Here is a 26335-nt window from a genome sequence, read left to right as displayed (position 1 = left end):
AACAAAGGTTGCTCCTCGCCTTTTAAAACCTAGTTTGGGGGTTGGTATCTGTGCCAACCTCATACCTGTAGTCCGTCCCATTCCCTATACCTATTGGTTACTGGGATGTGACGTATCTATCTACTGGGAGTGGGCAATATTCAAATCTTAACCTATAACTCAATGGAAGCATCTGGTCAAGGTGTGAAGTTGTATTGCCAAGGAAACCTTTGATGTGTAGATGCTCTAGCTGGTTCCCAAGCTGTAAACAGGAAGAAGTCACTTTCAGATGCAAACCAGATATGAGGGTTACGTGTTGACCAGAAATTCCTTGATGGTGGAGGACCTGTTGTTTGTGAGAGTCCTCGTGGCTGACTGTAATGGAGAATGCCTTCTTCTTTCCAGGCAGGGCGGGTAGGTGTGTGTGTGTGTCTTCATTAGCATACCAGTGCAGGCAGAGCACATCAGCATAGCAGCTTCCAAATGCAGGCAGACCAAAGCACACAGTTTTCCCAAACCCATACACAAATGCAAGTACATTCCAAACATACAAACGTCAGCACAATACAAATAAAATACATTTTTAAGCACATTTCTCAACATAGCAGCCATGAAATTAGAAGACGCCTACTTCTTGGGAGGAAAGCGATGGCGAACCTAAACAGCATGATAAAAAGTAGAGACATCACCCTGCCAACAAAAGTCCGCATGGTCAAAGCAATGGTATTCCCAGTAGTCATGTATGGCTGCAAGAGTTGGACTATAAGGAAGGCCGAGCACCGAAGAATAGATGCTTTTGAACTCTGGTGCTGGAGAAGACTCTTGAAAGTCCCTTGGACTGCAAGAAGATCAAATCAGCAAATCCTAAAAGAAATCAACCCTGACTGTTCCCTGGAAGGCCAGATAATGAAACTGAAGCTCAAATACTTTGGCCACCAAATGAGAAGGGCGCACTCACTGGAGAAGACCCTGATGCTGGGAAAGATTGAAGGTCAAAGAAGACGGGGACGGCAAAGGATGAGATGGTTAGACAGTGTCATAGATGCAACGAACATGAAATCGAGCAAACTTCAGAGGACGGCGAAAGACAGGAAGGCCTGGCGTGATCTGGTCCATGGGATCGCGGAGAGTCGGACTCGACTGTGTGACTGAACAACAAAAAAGGTAGCTTTTCTGCAACTTTTCTGTCTCGTCATTGCATCACGCAACATGTCAGGGCTTTCTGCCCAGAGTCAGCTGCAGTTGTGTTATTTGACACGGTGACTTCAACAAGGCAGTGTGGACACTCAGCATGGCCATGCTCAAAAACGTCCTTTTCCCCTTAACAGTTTGCTTGGTGTCCTTTATCTCCCTTCTCCCTGTGCCCTGAGACTTTCAGGGACAAATGCACGTTGATGAAATGTTGAATATAAACAATATTTGTGCAACAAATTGTGTGTTGTGGTATAACTCTTAACTGCAAACTTACATATATTGGTATTTTATTCACATGTAACAGTGCATTGCACCTGCTGTTTTCAATAGATATTGTCTAGCTGGGTTTAGTCTTAAGATACAAAGTGCAATTAATTACTTGAGGTTTCATTTTTCATTATTTATTTCTGTTTAGACCATTTTTCTTGGCCCATTTCTGTTGTTGCTGGATTAATTCTACTTTAACTTACAGTTTAATTCTGTTCTGTTGTACATGTGTACCTTTAGGGTGGAACTGACTGGGTACTCGCTATGTAAAGTAATTAAAGCTGGTGTGGCACGGTGCTTTGTCACAATTAACCTATGCAAATGAAAGCAAGAATCCTCATTCTGCCAGATACATTGCAGTTTCTTTCTTGAACATAACTAGTGAAAGTAACTGAGGTCTGGCCTACACCCCTAGTGGAATAAGGTGATAGATTTCTAAAGTGGCCAGTGTGGACTATAAGACTCCAGATTGCGGTAAGATTATACTTTTGAATGTCCTCTTTAGCCTGAAAACTTCTTGTTGAAAACTGGCACAGAAACAAAAAGAACAGGCTATACTCTTTTGTCCCAGCAAGGCATAGGAAATTGTATTTGGGGGGAGAATCCAAAAATAGCATTCTTCACCTTCACTGTGAAGTGCCATAGTCCATTCTACTGCTTCATTCTATTGCATGTATAGACTAGGCCTTGGTAGCATGGTCAATATATTAACATTAGGTCTTTGTGATTTAATTTATTTATTTAGTTCATTCATTCATTTATAACCTGCTTTTCTACCTTAGAGGGGACCCAAAGCAGCTTACATTGTTCTTGTTTTCTCCATTTTATCCTCACAAAACTGTGAGGTGGTTAGTCTGAGAGTGTGTGACTGGCCCAAGGTCACCCAGTAAGCTTCCATGGCAAAGGGTGAATACGAACTCGGGTCTCAAAGATCCTAGTCCAGCCCTCTAACCACTGCATCACACTGGCTGTTTTTAAAAATTACGCATTAGTGTGTGAATTCTGATCTCTGCTTTGGAGGTGTGCTGGCAGATTAACAGCACACTGAGCTCGATACTGGTAGTAAAGGAGGGGGACTCAAGTGCCCTGAGCAGAGAGCTTTATGCAGAGGCAGAGACATATGGGCTGATACTTCAGTGACATACAAATTCAGCGGCTGTGCGTGGGTAGCAGTGTCCAGGACAGGACTGCTGGTGGTATATGGATTGTGTATGTAACCTGCTTGATAGTCTGAGCACCTTCTTAGTGATGAAGTAGCAGATCCTGAGCCTCTTCCACCTTGCAACATCCTCTGAGCAGTGTTCTCTCTAAGCTGAGTTAGTGTGAGCTAGCTCACAGTTTTTTTAGCCTCCAGCTCACACATTTTTGTCTTAGCTCAGGAATGATGGCTCCAGATTTATGCAGTAACCAAATCACCTGCTCACAACTTTAATGCTAGTTGCTCACAAAGTAGAATTTTTGCTCACAAGACTCCATAGATTAGAGGGAGCTTTGCCTCTGAGATGTTGTGGCCTCTTTTTGCATTATGTTGTCCTCAGCATCAGGAACCATTAGTTCAGTAGTGAGCACCTGCATGAGAGACGTGTATGCTTTAGAGGTTCTTTTCTTTCTTATAAACTACTAGGAAAAAGGCCCGTTGTGGAAATAAATACAACGGCCTCTAGAAAGAGGCTCTGGGCGGGTGCCCCGGCCTTGGACACTCAGTGTCAATTTGCTGTGGCGACCTCAGCAGGGTATAATGACACTGAGTCCACCATTTTCTCCAGAGGAACTGATCTCTGCTTCCTAAAGAACAGTTGTAATTTTGAGTGATCTCCAGCCCTCACCTGGAGATTGGCAATGATGGTGCCCCAGAAGGGAATAGTTGGTTTGGAGGGTGGAGTCTATGGCTTTGTACCTGTCCGAGGTCCCACGCCTCCTGAAACCTCACCCTCTCCAGGCTCCATCCCTCACCTCTCCAGGAATTTCCCACCTGGAGTTGGCAACCCTATCTCCTTCCCAGCCAATCATCAACCTACCTTTATTTTCCCCTCATTCTTCAGCTTTCCACCCCACACACACCTGCAGCCTCTCCCATGCTCTGAAGCCCTGACTGCTACGTCAGATTGGCTGTCATATGGGGGCCACTTCAGCAGCATATAAGGATACAGAGCCCACCATTTTCTCCAGGGGAACTGATCTCTGCCATCTGGAAAGCAGTTGTAATTCTGAGTGATCTCCAGCGCTCACCTGGAGATTGGAGACATTTTACCTCAGAACAGCAAACTGTTTAGAACGTTAGAGGCAAAAGCCAATCAAGTCACATATGCAAACGACCTCTGTGTTTTGAGGCAAAGGCCAATGAGGCTGCATATGCAAATAACCTCTGTGTTCTGAGTGGCTATGGGGGGGGGGAGAGGAACAGCAAAATGTTTAGAATGTTGGAGGCAGGACTCAGGCAAAGCAGCCAGTGGATAGGGAGACCCCTCTGAATGACAGATCAGAGAGTGAACTGATTATGGAGCGTGTGGAATGTTCTAGAGAAGTGCCACCACCATTCGGCTTTTATTTATAAGGGAGATAACCACCAAACTTCACTGGTTGGCAACTCGTGGTCAAGTAATTTCAGGTGTCTCCTGAATTTTATCCTTGGCAAGTAGTCCTCCTCAGTTCCACCTGAAGAACAAATACTGCAAAATCGAATGCAGGTAACAGTGGCCTGTATCCTGCCATAGACTTTAGTTTTCTTATGAGGTTGCAGACCCCTGAAATTTGCCCTACTGATCAGCAGACCTCCAGGAAGAGCATAGGGGCAAGGTGTGGGTCTGGAATCAGTGATATGGAGTAGAGGCTACATTTTTTCTGTGGAAAAATTTGCATACTACCTATGTTAGGCTGCGGTCACACACTAAATAATCCACTTTTAGTGCACTTTCCAATTGGAACAGTAAAAATTCGGTTGGAAAGTGCATTGAAAGTGGATTATTTAGTATGTCCGACCGCAGCCTTAATATTGTCTGTTTATAGTTGTCAGGGCTTCTTAAATTTGAAATGGAAAATTTCCCCAGAAGACCCACATCACTGTCTGCAATTGATGAACTGGCTGCCCCCTCATAAGAAAACTTTAATGCCCTCAAGACTTCATAATGTGTATAGTAAGTTTTATTCATGGTCATTGACCAGCACATAGTACACCGATGGCATATCCTGCAACATAAATGATACATATGACATTAAAATAGAAGCAGAATTTTAAAAGCAGGTTTTTAAAAAGGAAAAAACTCCATAAAAACCATAATAATTAAAATTAATAAAACTAAATCTTAATTCTCCTCTTTTTGAGCTACTATCGTTTTTCTAATTCTTAGGGCAAACCACCCAAACCTAGCCACCTTCTGCTCGCCTATCCGATAAAAAACTTCTTAAAAGGCAGATTCTTTGCCTACGAGAAAGAGGAAGTGTCTTAGAGAAAGGAAGAGATTTGTGGATGTTGTTATATGCCTTGCAATCAAATATTATGTGTTCTATACACTCAATACCATCTGCACAACAGGGACATATCCTTTCTTCATAAGGAGTTTTATTAAATTTCCCTTCCAAGACTGCAGATGGGAGTACATCCCAGTGCATTAGTGTAAATGTTCTTCTGTAGTCCTGATTTAGTAAACAGGAGAGGTAGGGCGTAGGGATTACTCTGTTTTCTGGAGCCAAGAGGGCTCGCCATTTCCCTATCATGTTTAAATCGTGTTGTCTTGAGATATCCAGTATTCTCTGTTTTGCCATAGACTTGGCCTTTTCGTAACCCATAGAGCACAAATATTGTTTAGACAAGCCGTAAGAGGATAATTTCTTCTCTAGCACCTTAAACCAAGGTGGTTCAAAGTGATCTAACATCATTAGACTTGTCAATCCCTTGGGTAGGAAAGCTAGGTTTAGCCAAAACATTGTCACCGCAATCCATAGTTTTTCCTCAACCGTGACCATACCTGTCTCTATATGAATAAGAGCATTTGGAACATCATTGGGTGTTGTTTACAGGCCAGTAAACTGGAGAATAGTAATATGTTTGCTGTAAGGAGATACCTTTGCTCCTTTAACTTTTTAAAAAAGAACTATCAGAGTAGGAATCATGAAACTGTGGAAGTAGTAGTCAGTCATGCTAATTTTTGACACTTCAAAAAAAAAAAAAAGTCCAGCTTAACTTCCAAAATTATTCAGCATAATGAAGCTGAAAGTTGAAAAATAGTGCTGGCACCGCTTGCATTCCTTGCTGGCCACATTGCAGGCAGTATCTAATGGCTGCCCATGAATATTTGTTCAATAACAATAGCAGTGGCTCTGCTGGTTGAATTACATTTCCCCAGTTATTTTATTTCTGGAATGTCTTGAAAAATCTGATATTCTCTGCAACATATACATTGTTTTGAGGGAAAATATCTGAATCATGCATACCAAGGAATAGCAGTTTGGATTGAATGTCATAGTGCTGAAGCAGCTTAAATCTATGTGCTTTAACTTAACTGGGTTGCCGGTATTCAGCTGTGTATTTTGACATTAAAAACATGAACTATTCCAGCAGCAACATGGGAATAGTGTTTTAAAGTACTTATTTTGATGGAATGTTTTAATTCTACTAGGTGTGCAGCACAAGTGCTGCATAACTTGTATCTAATAATAGCACGTTTTTTAAAAAACAAGTGATTCTCTAATTTCATGTGACCTTGTTTACGTTGTAGGGACAGTAGCAGTGCTCTGATGTGGGACCTTTGCTCCCGCAGTGTTTCTTTTCATCTGTGCTCCTGTGAATAGCAAGAATGTGACTGAAGTGAATTATAGTAATGTTTAGGGTTGTTGAACAGGGCCTCATTTTGTTGGCTTAGTTGATTGAGGCCTCCTCCATACCAGCACAGGGCATAAACAGATGGTATTTAAATAATTTCCTGCTTGGCTATCAGTTTACAGTGTATGGAAACAGTCGATATAGAGTAGAAGGTTCCTTATGTCTTTCTGACTTTACATTCCAATAAGGAACTAGATCTAGGTATTATGTTGGAGGGATTTTGATGGTATACATTTTCATTCTTGTCTTTGCTTGCACCTGCTTGTAAATTGGGGAGAAAAAAAGCTATAGATCTGCTTAACCTTGTAATGAAGCCATTCCTGTTGGTTGGTTGGAATTCATAGTCACATGTTTGAAAGGATGAAAAAGTGACTCTTTTGATTGTAGTAGAGAATATACAGTATTTGTAATTGTGATGAAGAACAAAACTTTCAAGATGTCAGGCTCTTTAGAACAATGAATGGTAGTGCTTATTTGTTCAATTGTAAGTTGTATCTTTTCATAATCGGGCTATTCTATTCAGAATGATAGACAGCTGTAAGAAAGATGACCTGAGACTAAAAGGCTGTTTTAGTTTCTAAAGACATTCAGCTGGCTCATAAACTGTTAGTCATCTGTAGTCCAGCTTTGGTTTCCAAGCTGATCCTTGGACTGTTATGCTTACACATGGCAAAAATAGCATGGAATAAGTATAATTAAATTATCATTAGTGTAAAGGATCCTTTGCTCGAAAGCCAGTCGAATCCGACTCTAGGGTTGCGGTGCTCATCTCCGTTTCAAAGCTGAAGAGCCAGCGCTGTCCGAAGACGTTTCCATGGCCATGTGGCCGGCATGACTAAACACCAAGGCGCACGGAATGCTGTTACCTTCCCACTGAAGTGGTACCTATTTATCTACTTGCAATTTCTTGTTTTCGAACTGCTAGGTTGGCAGGAGCTGGAACTAGAGACGGGAGCTCACTCCATCATGCAGCAACTTGAGTCTCGAACTGCTGAACTACCAACCTTCCACAGCCTGCAGTTCAGTGTCTTAACCACTATTACATTACACTATTACATTAGTACTATGTAACAAAATAAGATAAATTGCAGTCATTTGTACTATAGTTGAACTAATCTTCGAAAAAGAATGCTCAGTGGCATTATGTAAATGATTGTGAAACAGCTTAAGAGAAAGTAACGAGCTGAGTCAGGTGACTAAGTTTACATTTTCACTGTTTTACTGGCATTCAGAGTGAATTTAGTTAAGCTAATAAAGCTTAGTTTTAAAAGCGGTTTTATGAATATACAGTGCAAAGGTCCTTATTCTGTTTTCTGGAATTCTGTTTTTTTCACTGCTAAGAAAGGTTTCTATTTGTTGAAATGTGGCAAATGCTGTGGATTTTTTGCAATGTATGCTTTTAACAAGAAATGGAAGTGTGTATTTATCCTTATTTGTTATGACCACAGATCAGCCAACATTGACACATAGAGTCATCAGAACATCTATGTACAATAAAATTTCAAAACCACATAATAGGCTGATTTCAATGGTACAGACATAATTAATAAAGAGAATTAACCAACTGATTCTTTGTTAGACATGCCAAGGTGCAAAATTTGGCCACCTTAAAGGTGGTCTCATTAGAACAGTCTGAAAGGAGGAGGGAAATATAAAATTCATCAGGTCTGCTTGGAAAATTTGATAAGATTGGAGTTGTGTATATAGAGACTGAATATCCCTATACCGAGGGCAATGCGATAACACATGGTTGACAGTTTTGACCATGTCCAGTTGGCAGTGGCAAACACATTGAGAATAAGGGATATGTGTGTATCTCCCTTCCAAGAGAGCTGACAGGAAAGCATTGAAATGGGTCAAGGTGAAGGCTCTTTGGTATTTAAAAAGGTAAAGGTTCCCTTGCTCGAAAGCCAGTCGAATCTGACTCTAGGGTTGCGGTGCTAATCTCCGTTTCAAAGCCGAAGAGCCAGCGCTGTCCAAAGACATTTCCGTGGTCATGTGGTCGGCATGACTAAACACCAAGGCGCACGGATCGCTGTTACCTTCCCACTGAAGTGGTACCTATTTATCTACTTGCAATTTCTTGCTTTCAAACTGCTAGGATGGCAGGAGCTGGAACTAGAGACAGGAGCTCACTCCGTCATGCGGCACACTTGGGTCTCGAACTGCTGAACTACCGACCTTCCACAGCCTGCAGAATAGTCTGCCAGAACAGAGTTTTTATCAAGTTCCCTACCACTGGATAAGTCTGTGCTGGTGCTTGAAGGACTATATCCCAGGTTCACTGTTTAATTATATTTTTGGCTCCCATAATTACAAGATGTCGTAGGGCCAGGGGTTTAAACCCATAGAAATGTAGTTTCTTCTCTGCAGTGAGAGCAGAAATTATCTGAAGGAATTAAGTTAATCCAGAAGCATTAAAGTTTAATTGGAGCCAAAAGCAGATTGCTTGTGCTTCAAGTGGCGCCATCACTGACTCTAATCGAAGAAGGGCATTGGGAACACAGCATGGGTATATGGATCTGAGAAATTTAGATCATATTGTCTCCAGGGAACAGAAATCTTTGTATAAACATAGCTGTAACCCATAGATGAGTTGGGGAATCAGCTTGCCCTGCAAGACTTTGATCACATAAGGAATATGTGAGTCCCCTTTTGTGAAATCTCAGGGTGGCTGATATGGCTCTTTGGGCAGTCTCCATAGTGTGGGCCAACTGAGCTTTTTGCTAACCTGTTGACTGAAAAGCTACACCTAGAACTATGTAATAACAATATAATGGCCCCGGTCACACGCGCAGGAAACTGCGGGGGAGAAGTGTGGCTGTTTGCCCCGGGGCAAACTAACACGCAGTAAAGTGATCATACCTCCTGTGGAGGTTCTGTGGAGGTACCGTGGAGCTTCCGTGGTTACGGAGAGGCGTCGATCACAACACATGCCTGCGCGCAACGAAGAAGCGCGCGGCGCGGCGAACTGGGTTTCTTTTTTTGTGTACACTACGAATGCGCATGCTCCGTTGAGTGCTTATGCGCAACCACGGAGACTTGGGGAAAAAAAAATCTTCTTCGCAAGGGGACATGGACGGGCGCCGGATGCCACCGGAAACGCGATCAGACGCCCGCCCTTGCCCCGCAGTTTCCGGAAACTAGTACCTCCGAGGTACTAGTTTTTTGCTCCGTTTTATCGGCGGTTCGCCACAGTTCAACCACGGGAGCTCTACGCTCCCCAGATGTTGCCGTGTGATCGTGCCAGGTAACTCCGCCTCTCTTCCGTCTATTTAGCGTGGCTTCTGCTCCGTGTGAACGGGGCCAATGTTTAATATTCCCCTTCAAAATAGTTAATATTACAAAGAAGAAACAGTAAAAGAGAACATTATGGGGTTAGAAGTCAGATTTATTTATTTATTTTATTCGATTTATACCCCGCCCTCCCTACCAAGGCAGCTCAGGGCGGCTTACACAAAAGTACAATTAAAATCCATCATAAAATCCATCATACCAAAACAGGTCGGTTATCCTAAAATCCATAAATCCACTTTCCTAAAGGGCTGGTACAGTTTTCAAATAAAGTGCACGAGCAGTAATTTCAGATTGAACCATACTCCATGGGTGACAGTCATAATGATGTTCCCACACGCTCCGTTGATCTTCTTATTTACCTAGCAAGGCGGGCTAGAGATGGTAAAGCCAGGGCACAGGGTGTCTTCTTGGATGTCACATGCAGCTCCTAATTGAACATCTGGTGGAAGAGCTCTGTCTTGCAGGCCCTGTGGAACTGTAAAAGGTCCTGCAGGGCCCTGATGTCTTCTGTTAGCTTGTTCCACCAGTGCGGAGCCGCTACTGAGAAGGTCCTGGCCCTGGTTGTCGCCAACCTGGCATCTTTGGGACCTGGGAGGGGCAGCCTGTTTTGAGCCCCTGAACGCGCGGTGCTCTCTGGTGAACATATGGGGAATGGCTTTAAGGAGGGCTTTAAAGGTCAAAAGTAGCACCTTGAAGCAAATCCGGTATGCTATTGGCAGCCAGTGCAGTGCTTTCAGCACAGGCTGGATATGTTCCCACATGGAAAGACCCATCAACAGCCTGGCCGCAGCATTTTGCACTAGCTGCAGCTTCCGGGTTTGAGACAAGGGCAGCCCCATGTAGAGAGTGTTACAGTAGTCTAACCTCAAGGTGACCATCGCATGGATCACTGTTGCCAAGTCGTTGTGTTCGAGGAAGGGAACCAAATGCCTAATCAGCCAAAGGTGATAAAAGACTGACTTGGCAGTGGCTGCTACCTGGGCCTCCATTGTTAGAGAGGCATCCAGGAGCACTCCCAAACTCCTAACCTCTGACGCTGGCACCAGCTGCACCCCATTGAAGGTCGGGAGTGGGATCCCTACCCTCGGACTGCCCCAACTCAGGAACAGGACTGCCGTCTTCGTCGGATTCAGTTTCAGTTGACTCAGTCTAAGCCAACCAACCACAGCTTGTAACGTCTGATCTAGGTCTTCCAGGTTAGAGTCAGACTGGCCGCCCAACAACTGATAGAGCTGGGTGTCATCCGCATATTGGTGACACCCCAACCCATGCCTCCGTGCAATCTGTGGGTGCCTACAGGACAGCTGTTCCCCTAGTGCCACCCTTGGTCCCCGACATTGAAGGAAGGATGCGAGCCATTGCAAGGCAAGCCCCTGACCCCCCCAGATGATAGTAGTTGTATGAATGCACAAGTTTTTTTTTTTTTGGGGGGGGGTTGCTATCAAGTCATAGCTGGCTTATGGTGACCCCATAGGGTTTTCAAGGCAAGAGGCATTCTGAGGTGGTTTGCCATTGCCTGCCTATGCGTAGCAACCCTAGACTTCCTTGGTGATCTCCCATCCAAGTACCAACTAGAGCTGACTGTTTAACTACTGAGAGCAATAAAATATATTATCTTGTTTGGGAATTCAAAGTCCTTTAAAAGAGTCCGTCTGTTGCTTGCCTGTTTATCTCCTTATATGGGTTAGTGTATTTGTTTTTATTGCAAACATTCGTGTTCCTCACATACATTTCTGTTCAGATGATTTCCCAGTATATGAAGGATATTTTAGCAAATATAAGCAGTTGCCTATTGTTCTTCTACAGGCATGTTGGTCTCTGCAACCTATGGAATGCTCAAATTCAGTAGTCCTGCAGGCATAATTTTTGTTCCCTTTACTAAGGCTGTTCTCATAAGTGATACGTAAAATCAGTTATTTGCATTTCCTGCATTATAAATGGAACAAACAATTACATTGTATAGCATATTCTTGCAGTTTTAAAACGGGTCTTTACTTTTTATATTATGTTAACATTACGCAGCAGTGATTGCATTGATTCTTAGTGTCACTTGTGAAAAGTTTGTAAGAACTAGGTAAAACTGTGTATTGGGTGAAGGTCAGTAGAATGATGAAAATACAGTTCCAGAGATGATAAGCTCATGTTTATTTTTAAAGGATTTAGTACTGTATAATTAAAGACTTGTAGAAGTTTAAAATGCAGTTGTTGATTTTTTTTTAAAAAAATGCAAAGCATGAATATGAAATAACTTTAATTCCTGTATCTAGGACAGAAAAATTAGAGGTAATGTACAAGCTCAAAATTTAGACATATTTAGCTCTTTCAATTTCGGGTTTGTCATAAAACCTAATGAAGGCTGGAAAAGAAATTCTTCCATTTAGTCATCTAGTTTGCAGTACAGTAACACACTTTCTTGTTTTTAGTGGTTTGCATACCAAAACCCAGGCTGTATCTACAACAGCAGTGATTCTCCATCTTGCTTTTCCACATGATCAGTTAAGCACTGAATTCCTGCTCTGCTCCAGCTGGCTTGCTGTTTCTCTTATCCCTTCTGGAACAAAAAACCTGTCTGTACATTTCCACTTATATTTCTGCAATGAAAAGGATTAGAGACGTTCTTTAAATGAAAACTGGACATTCGGAAGAACTAGTAGTGGCAATAGTTTGGTATGACATTACTGTGCTAGAATTGTATTTTAACTGTGTAAGCTGCCTTGAGCCAGTGCTGCATCGGCAAGGCGGGATATAAATTGAAATGAATGAATGAATGAAATAGCAATGGCCATTTTTAAAAGTATGGCTGGGGAAATGGCAACTGTGAGGTAATGTTGAAAGTACAGAATCCCTGATGTGGGCATGACCTTCAAAAGCATGTTCCTTCCTATCTAAATAGCACAGAAACGCACTTTAAGAAGATCATAGCAAAGCAGGAGAAAACCTGTAAAATGGGAGATTAGAGGACAGTATCATGTGAATGCTTAAAAATATATCCTTTTGGATAGAAGTAATAAATAAGATAAAACAGATCTTAGATATTGACCTAACACTTGACCCTGAAAGCCTATTATTAGAGCTGTGGCCGAATCAGATCAAGCAACATCACAATAAAAATACGCTAGAAACAATGCTGTACGCTGCAAGAGTCTCTATAGCTTCAATGTGGAAAGACAAGAATACCCCTGACATCCGTATCTGGTTCAGAAAGCTATGGGACCAATATGTCCTCGAAAGTATAACTGATAAAATGGGTACTTACATGAAAAATAACTCAATTAAAACGTTCAGTGCAAAGTGGTTTCCAATTCTGTCTTATCTATCGGAGGAAGAATACATACCTCCATCTTGGAAAGATTACTTGAAATGGTTCTGAAAACCTATATCACAAAACATTGCTCAGTCGCAACTGGTTTTCATGTAACAAGGTCGTTTAAAACTTTTCAAGTAGAACAGTAACAAAGAATCTCTACATAATCACTTGTAACAGTTGCTCTTGATTGTATAGTATTCTAAAGCTATATACTTGTATTAATGTCTTTAAATGTACAATGTTTCAATTATTCTCTACCATGCTTATTGCAAATTTACTTAAAAAAGCAGGTACTTGCGAAGTATCTATTCTGAAATGTTCTGAAATGTATTTTACAGGAATTGTTGTTTATGTTAATATTCTGAATATACAATAAAAAATTTAAATTAAAAAAAAAATATATCCCAGTTTGGAAGCAAAAGTGGAGTACTTAGGCTATGGTCTCAAATTCTCAATTATTTAAAAAACATTTTGTTTATATTTTAATGGTATACATTGTTATATAGTATGCTTTTTTTGCTTTTTGAGAATTTGCTCCAAAGGAAATTCTACCTGTTAATCAACCTTTAATTCAAACAATTCAAAGTTGTAGTTTTTTGGGTGATCACAATTCTGAGACTCTATGCCAGAAAAATTAGGAGAGTGACACATTACTGCTGTGCTCTGCAACATCTTAACTAGATGTTGCAGATATTGCAGATTTTTCAGAATACACATTATGGTGAACATGTTTTGGGGAGTAACACAAGGAACATTGTGCAGGTACACTGTGGTGTTGAAAGCTTTTTTTTGAGAACATTGGCTAATAGGGCACAGGGATAGTGTGTATTTGCAGCTGAGAATCCTGTTTTAAAGCCCTATCAAAAATTTTCAATGGCTATTCTGACAGGAACTAAGAAGGTGCTCATGGGAGTCTCCACTGAAGTTCAAGACCTGATGACAATTATACATACATACATACATAAATACATACACACACACACACACACACATTAAGGTAAAGGTTTCCCTTCCTCAAAAGCCAGTTGGATCCGACTCTAGGAGGCGGTGCTCATCTCCGTTTCCAAGCTGAAGAGCCAGCGCTGTCTGAAGATGTTTCTGTGGTCATGTGGTTGGCATGACTAAACACCAAGGCGCACGGAATGCTGTTACCTTCCCACCGAAGCAGTACCTATTTATCTACTTGCAATTTCTTGCTTTCAGACTGCTAGATTGGTAGGAGCTAGGGCCAGAGACGGGAGCTTACTCTGTCACGCAGCACTAGGGTTTCAAACTGCTGAACTACAGGCCTTCTGGTCAGCAGCTCAGCATCTTAACCTCTGAGCCAACGTGACCCCCCATATTTCCTGCCGGAGCATGGCGGAGTGGCCGTCTGGCAGTAAGGAGCCTGGGGTGGCCCCCCTGCTGGAGAAGGGGAGGGGAGGCAGGCAGACATGCCCCCCCTTCCCCTGAGTCTCTCCACTTTTGCGGAGAAACTTGGGGGAAGGGAGGGTTTAAATGCCTGTCTATAGTGATTGTGCTCAAATATCCAGCTAAAACACTAGTGGGATTATCTTCTATTTATCAGCAAACTAGTTCTATAAAGGATAGTTTGATCCATTGCATAGTCTCATGCACCAACAAACGGCTAGACTGAGGGGAAAGTCAGAACATCAAATGACACATTCACATGGATTGGGAAAGGTGATTGGGACTACTGTCTTGTAAGGTTCTATCACATCATGTACTGCTACAGGCAGGGGACTTGCTGTGTTGTTAATGAGACTGCTGAAAACCCTGCTTATCATATGTACCCTGACTTGACCAAGGACACAGCCAGAGGTGTCTGTGTCTGGAATGAGAGCTCTGATACCAGATGGCCATACACTGTAACAGTACATGGACCAGATGCGGAGGGCATGTTCCTGAGGTACCATCTTCCTCTGCAGGCATCAGTGATGCTCCAGCAGGAGGGACTGTTGAGCCAATGGCTGGCTGCCTGGGAAAAGGACCAGGGACCAAAAAGAGCTAGGGTATACCGAAAGATCATGTCACTCCATCACCCTCATTGCATGAGTTGGGACAGCCACCTTACAGTAGCCTGTCCGTAATCTTTTAAACACAATGTGAACTTGTTGTTCAGTCGCACAGTCGAGTCCGACTCTTCGCGACCCCATGGACTAGCTCCCGCCAGGCCCTCCTGTCTTCCGCCGTCCTCTGAAGTTGGCTCAATTTCATGTTCGTTGCATCGATGACACTGTCTAACCAGTGCCGTCCCCGTCTTCTTTGACCTTCAATCTTTCCCAGCATCAGGGTCTACTCCAGTGAGTGCTCCCTTCTCATTTGGTGGCCAAAGTATTTGAGCTTCAGTTTCATTATCTGGCCTTCCAGGGAACAGTCAGGGTTGATTTCTTTTAGGATTGACTGATTTGATCTCTTGTGAACTAGGGTGAAGAAATAGAGTGTATTGGCCCTCCTGGCTCGCCATGCTAGAAAGTGCTGGTATTTAGCAAGAACAGTTTCATTTTCCAGTTCATTAATGCTCTTGCTGTTTGCTGGTTTCAGTTCAAGGTTTCCTCCTGGTGTACTTCTGTGGTTACAATAATGTTACATGTTGGTTTTACCCATGGTACTTAACAAAACCAGTGAAAGTTCTGTGCGTTGCCTAAAAGGTGGGGTAGGTAAGCAATTTTCTCTTTTTATTTATATACTTCCTAAATAAAAGTGCTTGCTAATGGACAACTGTGTTAATAAAACATACTGATTTAGAACTGAATATGTTCTTTATGAAACTTCAGAGGGTACGCTATACGTTTCTTAAATACTAATGAGATGAAGCCTGTGAATCTGTTCCCCCAGCAATGATGCTTTCCTTTGGCATAAGAAACCTTCCCCAAGCGTAAAAAGCCTTCCTTGAGCTGGAGGAAAGTGCCATCAGCAGCGAAGCTGGGGGATCCAGCCCAGTAGTTTTACTATTTCAGAGAGTCATAATAAAATAAATTGCATATGTTCAGATAATTTAGTGCTTCTGAATCTTACAACAGCAGCAATGACAGATTTTTTGTAGGTGCATTTTACAAAAGACATTAGAACTGGGGTGTCAAACCTAAGGCCTGTGGGCCGGAAGGGGCCCTTCCATGGCTTTAATCAGGCTTGTGGCTCTTTTCTTCCCCCCTCCTCCCCCTCCTGTCCTCCCCCTTTTGAAGCTTGAGGCTGCCAAAATTCCCAGCTCCCTCTTTCTTGTCTTTGCCTGCTTCGGCAGGAAGCTCTTCAGGGCTTGCAAAGTTACAAAGAAAACACAGAACAGATTTTTTAAAGTTAAGGTCTCTGCACCCAGATAGACTACTCTGGGATCGTTTCCAGCAATAGAGACAGCCCCAGAGTAGAATGACAGTCCCTAGCAATAGAATCTGTGTTCTGGGACTGGAATGACAGGGCACAGAGTGGAATGACAGCCCCTGGGAGTAGCAGCAGCATTCTGGGAATGGAATTCTACTCTGGGGGCCCTCATTCCAATCCCAGAATGCTTCTGCTACTCCCAGGGACTGTCATTTCACTCTAGTGGCTGTCATTCTGGGCCCAAAGACTTTAATGGGAAATCCATTCTGCATTTTCTTTGCAACTTTGTGCTGCAATGTATTTCAATGGAGTGGAGCTCAAGAAGTTTCACTTTCCGGTGTTTGTATAGCTGAAGCTGTTGCTTGATGGAGTTGTCTCCTTGCAAATACAGAGGTGATGTTTTGAGCCAGCTTGTCTCTGCTGAATGGACCTCAGAACGGGAGCCTGAGTGAGTACTCTAACCTGGGAACCCACAGCAAAAGGGGGACATTACATTGGAGAGCCACTGCCACTCTGAGTAGACCGGGGGGGGGAGGAGGGGAGAAGCTCACAATGCCCAGCTGTTTTATGTTCCTAGACTCAGAGCATTTTATATTTTAGTTTATATTTTTAGTTTCTGCTGTGATCCTTGTCCTTTTTCTTGATGTTTTATTTTCAAAATTGCATTGCCAAACCCCACTATTCCCCCATCTTTCCATTTTAGGTGGGTGGAGGGGAGGTGTCAGTTATCAAAGACTGTCAAATAAACAAAATACCCCAAGAGTTTTAAGCATATTTGTATTTTAAGTACAAAATAATATCTTTAATTGTGTTTGTATCTTTTATGAAGTTTGTATCTCTGCTACCTGGCGTTATATTTTATGACACGCATGGCCTGACTCCACAAAGTCCCATTTATGTCAGATCTGGCCCCTGTAACAAATGAGTTCGACACCCCTGCATTAGAAGTTGCTTCTCCTACAGTGTTCCTTAGTCTATCCTTCTCATCTCAACCATAAACATTGATAGAATCTGTTGGGCAGATAAAGAGTAAAAGCTCCTCCGGATGGATCCGTAGATAACTCCTCTGGTGAGACTTCCAAGTTCCTGCCTCTCTTTGTCAAGCCATAATATATAGTGCATGAAATATTATGCCGTAGGGTGACTGAGGTTTTCATTGTAGATCTTTTTGTTCAGATAAAAGATGCCTTCCCTTTATTCACAGGAGGGTCATAAGTTCAGTTTTAAGAGACTGTGGTTATATTGAATTCAGATTTCATTTTAAACTAGGTTATTTTATTAAGAAAAACTACTTATAGCTGGGGTTGGGGGAAGGCAGCATTATGTAACACTTGCATTGAATTTTTTTTTGCAGCATACTAGTTCTTTTGTGTTCAGCTAATCAGAGGCAATTTTAAATCAGCATGTGCAAATAATAATTGGTGGAGCTGTGAGTTAATGGTGTGCTTGTTATTTTGAGGCTATTTTGATTCTGATGTGATAGTTTAATAAGGAATGAAAAAGGCAGTAGTAAAGACGATATCAAAGAGTTCTAACGCGTTTTGGCAGCCCCTTCTTATTTGCCGTAGTGTTGGGTTTCTCAGATACATTTAAAACATTAGCTGTTAGGACTAACATGCATCTTCAGAATTATATAGTTACAATTCTATGTACTTACTGAGTAGTACTTTGCAATGCAAGTAATGCTGTTGAGCTTCCTAGCACAACAGTCTTCAACCTTTCCAGGGTCAGGGCCCACCTTTTAACCCACGTGTGTCCCACTGTGCTGCAGGCACATGACACCATAATCATGTGGTATCACAGTCAAATGACAGGAAGAAGCATGTCCAAGTTATTACCTGAATAGTGTCATGGCTGAGACCATGATCTGCACACAGAGAGGGACCGTGGTAAAAGGCCCTGACCCAGGCAAGCCCAGTCTTTTCAGATCTCGGAAGCTAAGCAGGGCTGGGATACAGAGGCAGGCAAGTATCAAGCCACCTCTCTGAAATGTCCTGGCCCCCAGTAGGGGTTGCCAGAAGTCGACGATGACCTCTAGGCACACACAAATATATATATAAAGACAGTGGTAAAAGTACTGTCTCTCAGTGCGTGTGAGTGGAAATAGTCTCTTTTGAACACCGCAAGTGAATTGACATTTGCAAAAGAAATACAACAAATTTTGAATAGAGTGTGTTATGAAATCTTTATTTAGCTAACTGTGTATCTATTTGGTCTATTGGATAAATATAATGTAGTTTCACACTTGCGACTTTCCTGAGTGACTACAAGCTCAGGTCATTTTTATATGGTTAGTTTGGTGATGGGAGTCCTAAAGACATGTGGTATTATGTAATATTTTTCTGTGGAAAGGTGCCTTATAGGAAAGTGGAAGCATACAGCAGACAGTAACAAATTCACTGTAACATTAGTTCCAAAACAATAGCTCTACTCAGCACCATTTTATTTAAGCAAGCTTACAGAGTGTAAGACACAGGATGATTATAAGAGGACTTAAAAATGAATTTGTAAGCTGCCTTGAGGTATAGGAAAGGCAGTGGTATAAATATTTTAATAAAATATTGAATGACTCAACCCCTTGCCCCCCCCCCTTTAATATCCAGCCTGACTGAGAATTCTGGAAAACTAGAAAGCTGTCTGAACGAATGGTATATATGGCTTTTGTTTTGGGCTTTTACTTTGACCCAGCATGGTTACCTACAACATCTACTGGCTGGTTCTAAAGGCTGATGTTCACAGCTCTTTTCCTCTCTGACCAAATTCATACACTCTGTGTTCTAGTTTGACCAAAGATTAGGGAAACAGTTTTAGCAGCTTCCTACTAACCTGCAGGTGGGTATAAGATGACTAAGAGAGATCTATTTTAAATCCAGAGAATTCAATATCATCTGCCTTTTGGAATAAATTTTTCCTCTTGGAATCTATTTGGATGCAGCTTTCCCAAGAAGTATATGCTGTCATATCTGATTCTAGAGGGTTGGTATATCACCTAGTAATTCTGGCCTCTGTTGTATTCCCAGATCAGGCTATTCTGTTCTGTTGTGGTTTAGGAGACAGTTTTATTCACTGATGCTTTTCTGCATCTCCAGATTCCAGCTACAATCCTGTCCGCTAACAGCAACAACACTTACTTGAAATGTTGCTCATGCTGCTGCTTACAGTTGGCAAGCATACCATCCCTGTCGCCAGTTACATTATCCAGTAGACAGCACGTTAGTGAAACCTGCCCTTTAGTCCTATTGATTGGTATATTGTCTCTCGTTATCTGAGCCCGTCTGTTTCAAGTGTCGCTGTGAATTTGCAGTGCTTTTTTCCTGGCTGAATGTGCAGTAATATAATTTGGTCTGCCTTGAAATAACTGAATGTAATGTTTAAATGTTATGCTTCTGTATTTCCCTGGCTGCTTGGGGGAGAGATGGTATTCCAGCCAGGGCCAAGTAAGACCAGTGACACAACTCTGCACTTCCGTGCACACTGTATAGACCTGTTGCTGCTTCCATGGCAGAGAGTGTATTCTGTCCTGGGGGAAAGGACACAGACTTCTTGTATGTGACAGATTTTTATCAGTGTTTTGTTGTAGTGTCATATGGGTTAGGTGTAACGTACTGTAAGCTTGATGGGAGTAAGGTGTAGTAAAAGCATTTGAAAATAAACAATTAAAACAAGTGGCAATGTGTAGCTTTGACATTAATTGGGGGAGGCCTTCAATAGGAAGATAGCATGGCCTTTAGTGAAATTCACTAAACATAACAAGTTTTGATACTCATTCATAGCTCTAGTTAAGACTAAGTGCTTCACACTTTAATGATCTGCCATGCAAATAATCCTGCAACTCTATCAATAGACCTCTGACATTCAATACCCTAGACTCTCTCTTACCACGCATTGGTCTAGAGTTTATAGCATATCATTCCACCACAACATGAGCCAGCTGCACGTTCTTTCTCCAGTTCTATTTTAGGGATCTGAGTTCTCTTCTGTTCTTTTTTACATTGTCTGTACTGTAAAAACTGATAAGTGACATTGATATTACCATCTTAAAAGCAAGGCCTCCCTCCTTTAATGTGTTTAGGAGTAAAAATATCTTAATTAAAAATGTACTAAGGAGTAAAAAAGTATCAGTCTTTGGCTGACTAAATTTGATCTATTGCTTAACCTTTCAATTATTCATTTATTTATTTAAACATACCCTACCCCTCAATCAAGAAATGTGATTTCCAGGGTGGCTAACAGTACAATTAAAATAAAATAACAATAAAGAATCTTTCATTTAAAAATACTAAGCAGTCAAGAATAACATTCATACAGCAAGAAACCAGCAAAACAGCAGAAGTAAAAACAGTATACCAACATCAGAATGTTTCCTTTCGTTGTTTTTTTCCTCCTAGTATGTTTCTGAAACCAAAAATAAGCCAGAGAAGGTGAATAATGACCTGGGGGAATGGAGGCAGGAGAAGGGGGCAAGCAGCAGACATAGGAAAATTTATCTACCTCTTCCCACCTGCTGCTTTTTCCATTTGAAATTGCTCTCAAGTAGTTTGAAGTTGTTGGTCATCAACCCACCTGCCATCATATCTAGTTATACATCTTACAGACCCAAAAGGTCTGTAGGATGGATAATACATGAGGAGGCATCGTGATACATGGAGAACTTCTTGACAAATTCTGTCACTTGGGCAACATGCTCTAGCGAGCCATAGTTCAGCCTGTCTTTCCCAGAGATTTCTCTTTCATAATGCAGTGTAGGGCATTATTGCGTCATGTGCCAACATAAGCCACAGCAGTTTTAGTTTAGTACCAGCTGTAGTTTTGCTCCAAAACTTTTCCTGTTTCCCCTTTTTCCTCATAGCAGTGGCAATGTGTACTTGCTAAAATGTTCTTGGTCTTAGATAGAAGGGTTTTTTTTCGTATTCATACTTCTCTGCATGTTGAATCCAAACATACTAATGAAATTTTATTTTGGTAGTAGTACCAGGGAATATTTCATTTTATTTTCTTTACTGGTAAATGTTACTTACCATTAAACTACTACAAACATTGTTGAAAATATTTTTACTGTGAATTGTAACATTTAGTGATTGTGAACACAAGAAGTTTCACTTCTATATTGTCTCTGTCATCTGTTGTCTGGCCTCTGGTGTAACTTGATTTATTGGTGCTGAATCTGTTTCCTCTCCGTTTTGTTATGCTGTGCCAGTTTGTGGAATATATTACATTTCAAGTGTATAAAACAATCTATTTCAGTATCTATCTACTAGAGTAGCGGTGGCAATAATGAGATCACATTGCCTTTCATTTTATTCCTGTGCACTACAGGTTATTGGTGTTTTCATACTGATAGCACTTGGATTTATTTAATCAATGGCTGTTATTGTAAAGTCATGACTGTCAATCCAATCCACCACATCCCCCCCCCCCGCTTAAGTTTATGTATACAAAGCTGTTTTAGGGAATGGGAGGGTTCCCAGGTTGTATTCCTTGACTGGGTAGGGGGCAGACTTGATGGGGATATAGGTGGTATGGACAGGCCTTACATTCCCTGCAATTGTCATTGTGCTATCTGTGAACACAGTACAGGAAGATGGGAATATAGGTGGTATGCTCAGGCCTTACATTCCCTGCAATTGTCATTGTGCTATCTGTGAACACAGTACAGGAAGATACAGGAAACAACTGCATCATGATCTTTAGTGGTTGATTGGTTTGTGCTCATGTTTATAACAGATGTTATATAAAAATGGAATGTGGATGTTCTTATGTAAAAGAGATTGCATGCATAGAAGTACATTTATAATGCTATACAGAGTTACTCCAGTAATGGGTGGGTTTAGGCCTGCATATCTCAGAATAGGACTTGCACTTTAAAATTCTTATGTATTGATACATATGTAAACAGGATTTATGTGCAGACCTGATATATTTTATGTCAAACATTTTGTACTTCTAAAGTTATGATAGTAGTATTTAAAATTGCTATTCGTATTTTTAAGTAAAAACAAAACTAAACAATAAAAAGGACAAGAAAGAAAGGCCTCTTGTTTGTTTCCTGTGTAGAATTTGGAGGTGTGTGTGTGTGGGGGGGGAGCTGGTATCAGGTTGCACCTTTGGGCTTCTGAGAAGAAGAGGTGGCTACCACCAGCTGTAAATATTAAAAAAGGGGAACACCTTGTTTTTTTAATCAAGATTTAAATGCTAAGAAAGGCATTAGAAAGACATTTGATTAACCAGATAGCTACAGTATAGGGATGTGATCAGTCTGTCGCTGAAGAGGTAAACCACTGAGTGGCTAATATGAGTGTCTTCTTATAAGTAATTCTGAGCAGGTCTGCCCAGAGTCTTACTGTTCAATGGGTTTACTCCTAAGAAAGTGTTCTGTATCATACTTGGTCTGAATCTCTTAAAAGATAGGACAGAAGACCATGTAGAAACTTCAGCTGCAGTACTTCAGGATGTCCTTTGAAGTTGTTCTCAGTAAGGAGACGTGTACTGTTTTGTTGCTAATATACATCTTATGTGTTAAATGTGGGTTTCTCCTTTATCTTACAGGCAGCCAGTTAACTAGATGCAACATGACTTTTACAAAATGCTTTCCTGAGATGCAGAGGAAGTGATACGGCAAGATATAAACTGTGATTCAAGTGTTTACCTATGGGAAAAATACCTTCTGGATGATGTACTGTTCTCAGTAAATGCTGTACAGAGAAAGTGTTGGAGACTATCAACAACAGCTGTGTATCTACACTGATAATATAGTTGCGTATTTCCCCCCACGAATGCCTGAAGAAAAAAAGGTCAATATCTGAATCCTGTGTGTCAAGATGTTTTCTGAAGAAGCATCATTATCAGCAGTTGGTCTCTGGCATGGGTGCCTGTCGCCTGGAAATGACAGAGCAGTAAAGCACCCTAGGTGCCCATTATGAAAAGACAAAGAAACCAGACTGTGCACAACTCTCTTGCAAAAGCTGAAGAAAACATCTCCAGGGAATAGTGTTCAGAATTTCATTTTGACACACGAAGAAGAAATGACTGATAGCAAAAATCCCTGGAATAGAGGTACATGTATCCCTGCTTCTGTGGAGCTTCTAAGCATAAATTATGATATTATACAGAAACACTACAAGAGCAGTGCTATGCACAACCACTTATATAAATCATGTAATTCTTTAGCAAAGAAAGGCAAATGTTTAGAAACTGGAATTTCTTCCCTGGAAAGAGCCATGTATGCTGAAATTCAGTTAAAAATGGATGGATCTCAAGTGGAACCTAATTCACTAAGTAGCCAGTCATCAGTAGAGGAAAGTGAACCTGAACATACTGGTTTAAATTATGTTAAAGACAAAGACAATATTTCAAAAACGTTCTGTGCTTTGCATAACCCCTTCATTTGGGATGGCTGCTTACAGTCGGTAAAGGTTTGTAATGATTTCAGCAATGACTCTACAGCCTGCACTTGTACATTAATGGAATTACCAACTACCTGTGGGAATAAAACTGGACAACAGTTGTGCGATACCTGTGTCACTTCAAGGGATAACTATTTGTGTTTGGAAAGAACAACCGTGGCATGCTCAAGTCGTACTTTCTCGAGTTCTAATATTACTGGAAGAACGCCTTCAAAGCCCTTTCTGAGCCATTGTGAAAACTTCAATGAAAGCTATGAAGAGGAGATAGAGGAGGATTTTTATCCAAGTAAGAAGGAGCGCTCCACCTTATTAGTCAGAAGATTTTGCAAAAATGATAAGGAGGTTAAGAAATCCGTCTATACTGGAACAAGAGCAATTGTTAGAACCTTACCATCAGGGCACATAGGAGCTAGTGCTTGGAATTATGTTGACCAGAGGAGAGCTAACAGTGATTTAAGGCGCTGCAGGATTTCAGCAGAACATCTAACAAGATTTCAAGTTTTGATAAGCCAACGGTTAAGCTGCTGCCTTCTACAGTCAATGAGGCATGGGGTAAGTTTTTTTTTAAATAGCAAATTTTAAAAGGCAGCAGTTTCACAAGATATTTGTCACTCCAAAGTGGAAAATTTATATTTAATTTGTGTATTAAACGCATGTGTGTCTGGATTTATATGCAGTAAATTTAGAATAAGAAAATACTGTTCAGATTTAGAACTTGTAAAACAAAAGCAGCAAGTCCCTAATGTTTAAATTTTGGTTTGCCCACATTCACTGTTGCTTGTAAAGTACAGCAAGAAAATATATGCCCCAAGTTAGCTGCTTTGTGCAACAGTTATCTCTATGTACTCACGGTTAAAATACTCTTATGTAGTGCTTCATATGCGACCTTGTGCATGTTTTTTTTCCAGAAAGAAAATTTCCTTTAAAGAACTAGCCTGGTTACCTTGCAGAAATTGCATCTTGAATTGGCTGCTCTGTCTCTAAATAATGCAAGCTGGCCATGAAAGCTTTTTCTACACAACTGCTTTGTACCTCATTTCACTGGATCCCCTACTTTTGCTGCACTGTTGCTGTTTTTAAGGCTGCTTCTGACATGTTTTTACATTGAGATAGTCAGAGAGGATTAGGGTAGCTGTTGTTCATGAATTATGACTTGAACACTTTTTTTAGTTTTGCATATGTGGATTGAAGAGTCAACTGTTGTGTACTTGCAGCAAATTAAACAGTCACTGTGCCTGTCAGCAAGAGCAATGCATGTGTGTTATTAATGTGGAGGTCATTTCCAAGGAAAGGCACTCCGTATGAAGCAACACTTCATGGAGCAGGTCCTGCTCACCCATTCAGTTTCTCCTTTGACTGTGTTCTCTGGACTCCCCACGGTGCCCAGCTTCCCCATTTCTAGTTGATTCCTCAGACTTTTTGCCCAGACTATTTGTTATCCTGTACTATTAACTTTCTGTCTGGTGCTTGAAAGAGTGGTTCTCTGGCGCACATTTTTTAACATGTGATTTTGACTTTGGAGTGAGAACTGAGCCTACTTTGGTTCATTTTCATCAGTCTGTAAAGGCTGCTTGGCCAGCTGTAGCAGGAAGCAGGCGGTGTATTTGATAAGTAGGCAGGTAGATTCAGGTTTAAAAAGAGATAAAAATGTAAAGAAACAACTGTTTACCAGCCTGCCCATGCCCTCTTTTTTATTTCCTCTTGCAAGGTCCGCTAGAAAGGTGCAAAAAAGGACGTGTCCTGAGGAATAAGAGCTGAGAATTGTGCATTTTCCATTTGATCATGATTCCTGTTGTTTCATTTCTTGATCCAAACCTTATACCTTCCAAAAGTTACAATTTCAGTGGTCCATGTAGCACTTTAAGTTTGAAATTTCTGATTAGAAATTTGACCCCTGCCCTCCTTTCTCCATGAGCTATGAAAGTGGAATAGGTGTTTTCTCCATGGCCTGCATGTAAACTGGTATGGTTTGTAGGAACAGAGCATAATTACAAAATTCATCTCCAGGGTGCACACAGCTGTCTTCTTGGGGAAAAGCTCTCTATAAAACAGTCTACCCAAAGAAACTATTGAGTTAACCAAGAGATTAACAGAGGCCCTGTTCATACGAGGGGTTTTGGTCCGGGAGCGAGACAGAACGGGGGCGGAGCAAACGGGCGCGATCCCACGGCAACATCTGGGAATCGTTGCCTGCCCTTCCCCGATCCGTCCCTCCCGCCCGAAAACCCGCACTAAAAAGAACCACCTACCTGGGTGGTTTTTCCGAAGTAGAGCGCCTCAAACCGGCCGTGGGATCGGCCGGCGCATCCTTGCGCCGGCACATCCCGACCTCCGGCCGAACTGCGCATGCTTGAGCATGCGCAGTTCGGCAGCCTCCCCCTTCCCTCCGACACTTCCTCCCCGGCATCTGATCGTGCCGGGGAGCGATGCACCGCGGCTTCGGGGATTCGTGGGATCCCGCCGCAGTGTCGCAACTTTGGTGCGGCTTTTAAAAGCCGCGCTTTTCACTGTGTTTTCCCTGCCGTGTGGCAGGGGCCAGAGTAAAGTATTTGAGATATTTTCCTATTTTGAAGGAAGACCAGACTGCCTCCTGTTTCAGCTCTTGAAACCTGTTTCTACATCCTATTACCATGCCCACCTTCCAGGCTCTCTCAGTGTTTTACAGCATAGATACGTACAGGCCCTGTTCACACGGAGCATTTGCCGTGCTAAAGATACGGATGATAGGCAGATTTTCCTGGCGCGATCACA

General features: G+C 41.7%; 1 protein-coding gene across 5 annotated transcripts in view; it reads left to right on the top strand.

Moving 5' to 3' along the window:
* PLCE1 (phospholipase C epsilon 1) overlaps positions 1 to 26335 on the top strand; it is a 208954-nt gene that overhangs the window by 13005 nt on the left and 169614 nt on the right. For all 5 annotated transcript variants that reach the window (XM_015406644.1, XM_015406647.1, XM_015406646.1 and 2 more), the window contains exon 2: positions 22728 to 24136. In XM_015406644.1, the coding sequence (XP_015262130.1) occupies positions 23204 to 24136 (933 nt within the window). In that variant the 5' untranslated portion in view covers positions 22728 to 23203. The remainder of the gene's footprint in view (positions 1 to 22727; positions 24137 to 26335) is intronic.

This window comes from Gekko japonicus, unplaced genomic scaffold, assembly GCF_001447785.1.
Source record: "Gekko japonicus isolate JY-2015 unplaced genomic scaffold, Gekko_japonicus_V1.1 scaffold165, whole genome shotgun sequence".
In the NCBI taxonomy this organism is placed as follows: Eukaryota; Metazoa; Chordata; class Lepidosauria; order Squamata; family Gekkonidae; genus Gekko; species Gekko japonicus.
This window is presented reverse-complemented; position numbering and strand designations above follow the sequence as displayed.